Source organism: Salpingoeca rosetta (assembly GCF_000188695.1).
Source record: "Salpingoeca rosetta unplaced genomic scaffold supercont1.1, whole genome shotgun sequence".
In the NCBI taxonomy this organism is placed as follows: domain Eukaryota; class Choanoflagellata; order Craspedida; family Salpingoecidae; genus Salpingoeca; species Salpingoeca rosetta.
In genome coordinates this window covers 120,339-122,526 of record NW_004457740.1, presented here as the reverse complement: position 1 = coordinate 122,526, position 2,188 = coordinate 120,339, and the positions used below count along the sequence as shown (strand labels likewise).

Below are 2,188 nucleotides of genomic sequence, written 5' to 3'. Positions count from 1 at the left end.
CGGGGTTTTTGGGGGGGGGGCGTTCTCCCCTCCTCCCCGTTCTTTTCGACATGGGGGGCCTCTCGAACAAAGAGGCAGACCTCCCCTTTTTTCTCGGGTCTGCCAAAATATTTCTCCAATGAATTTGGTGTGTGCATACCTATTGTTTGTGAGTGTGGGCCAACTTCTCCGCGTGTGTTAGTGTGTTTGTGTGTTGTTTGGATGGTGAATGGCCCGCCCACGATGGTGTTCCAGCGCGTGACTGTGTGTGTGTGTGTGTGTGTGTGTGTGTGTCGTGTGTGTGTGTGTGTGTGTGTGTGTGTGTGTGTGTGTGTGTGTGTGTGTGTGTGTGTGCGTGCGTGTGTGTCTGCTTGTCTACTTGCGATTCCGTCTTTTTGTCCCACCTCTGCGCAATCATGCGCTCACAAAACAAGTCCACACACGCACACACGCACGCACACACGCACGCACACACGCACGCACCCACGTACACACGGGTCGCGTGGGCAGGTGGGAAAGGGCGGCACAGGCCAACTCGGTGACCTTCTTTGAACAGCTGCAACAGGCTGGCACACTCCCCACCTCACAGCCTCAGTGACGCACTCCCACACCACTCCCCCAAACACGCTTGCTTGCTTGTACACACACGTCAGTGCCTATGTATGTCTGGATCTGCCTGTGCTGTCGCGTGCTGTTGCTCTTGTATTCCACTGTACGTTGCACCGCCTTCACGATCTTCATCTCCCTTGTCATGTTAGGGCGCTGTGTCACACCATCACGTGTGATGTCACACCACACCATCACGTGTGATGTCACATCACACCATCACATCATCACATCATCGCTCACAACACTCTTCGTCTCACATCACAAGACCCAAAACAGTAAATTAAATGGCCTCTGTATGACACAGCACTTCCAAAAAGAGTGAACAATGAAGGAGGAGGAGGGAGAACAACGGAGCTGTGCTGTCCCGACAACCATGATGAATGGGACCATTGTTCTCTTGCTCTCACCATGTGCTGAGCTGCCGAGCGGCAGAGCTGAAGTGCCGATGCCAAACAGCAGAGTGCTTGTCATTTCTCGCATGCAGCGCTGGTCCGACGACAAACAGACTCAAGCCCACACGTCGACAAGCACCAACGATCCAACGGCGTCCAGCAAGTCCAAGCATCACACCACGCAGCTCACTGCCACCAACCTTACTTGAGCAACAACTCCACAAGCAACAGGCCACAGCATCCACTCTCTCTTTCACTCAACATGTCAGCAGAGCAGGCCCGCCGTGAGAGCGTGCAGGTGGTGATCCACAAGCCGCCCACCGCGCGGGGAGTCCGCTACGCCATGACCACACTCAGCATCAAGCCGTCCACCCCCGTGCGTGCAGTGAAGGAGCTGATTGTGCAGCAACTGCCGGACCTGATGTCCGCCAACCTCACGTACTGTGTCGACGGCAAGGAGATTGCTGACAGCGACGCCATTGCGCCCGAGGGAGCGTTCGCGCGCCACCCCCACAGCAACAGCGTGTTCCTGCACTTCCGCTACGAAGACCCTACACTGGAGGAGGTTGTGCAGGCGCTGCGCAAGGAGCGGGACTTTATCATCCCCTTGGACCAGGTCAAGATCAAGGGAAAGTGAAGAAGTGACAACGCGAACTGGCCCGCGGGGAATGCGAGAAGGCGAGAATGCAGCAAGCCAGCGGCATGGTCGTGCTGTTGTAGTTGTTGCTGGTCTCTCGTGGTCGTTGTCGTTGTTATTGATATCTCGTTGTCCTCTTGCACACGCACCCTCTCCTTGCACGTGTGCACTTGCTCCATCGTCCATTGCAAGTAAACGCCACGCAATCCACACCATGTCCGTGAGCTTTGATAATCCGCAGACATGCTCGGCAATGGTGCTCACGAGTAAGTCTTTTATTATTAGCGAGTGACGTGACGAGGGACAGCGACGGAAGAGGAAGAGTATGGCAACCGCGAAACAACGAGGGAGAGGAACAGCGAGACATAGGCGTGCGGGCACGTGTGTACAACATGTGTGTGTGTGTGTGTGTGTGTGTGTGTGTGTGTGTGTGTGTGTGTGTGTGTGTGTGTGTGGTCGGGCATCGAGATAAAGACAATAAGAGATAGACAGGAGATCTATCTCGCGGTCGAGCGCGGGGCAGGAGTGTGTGTGTTGCGGGTGCTTCCCGCAGGGATAATTGTATGTTAGT

At 55.2% G+C, this 2,188-nt stretch overlaps 1 protein-coding gene across 1 annotated transcript in view; it reads left to right on the top strand.

The window, feature by feature from the left end:
• Window positions 1-1,617, top strand: part of PTSG_00031 (uncharacterized protein) — a gene marked incomplete at both ends in the record, with an annotated part of 3,219 nt that extends 1,602 nt beyond the window's left edge. Inside the window, 2 exons of the mRNA XM_004998530.1 lie at window positions 633-691; window positions 1,250-1,617. Of these exons, the coding sequence (XP_004998587.1) occupies window positions 633-691; window positions 1,250-1,617 (427 nt within the window). The remainder of the gene's footprint in view (window positions 1-632; window positions 692-1,249) is intronic.
• Window positions 1,618-2,188: the final 571 nt, after the last annotated feature.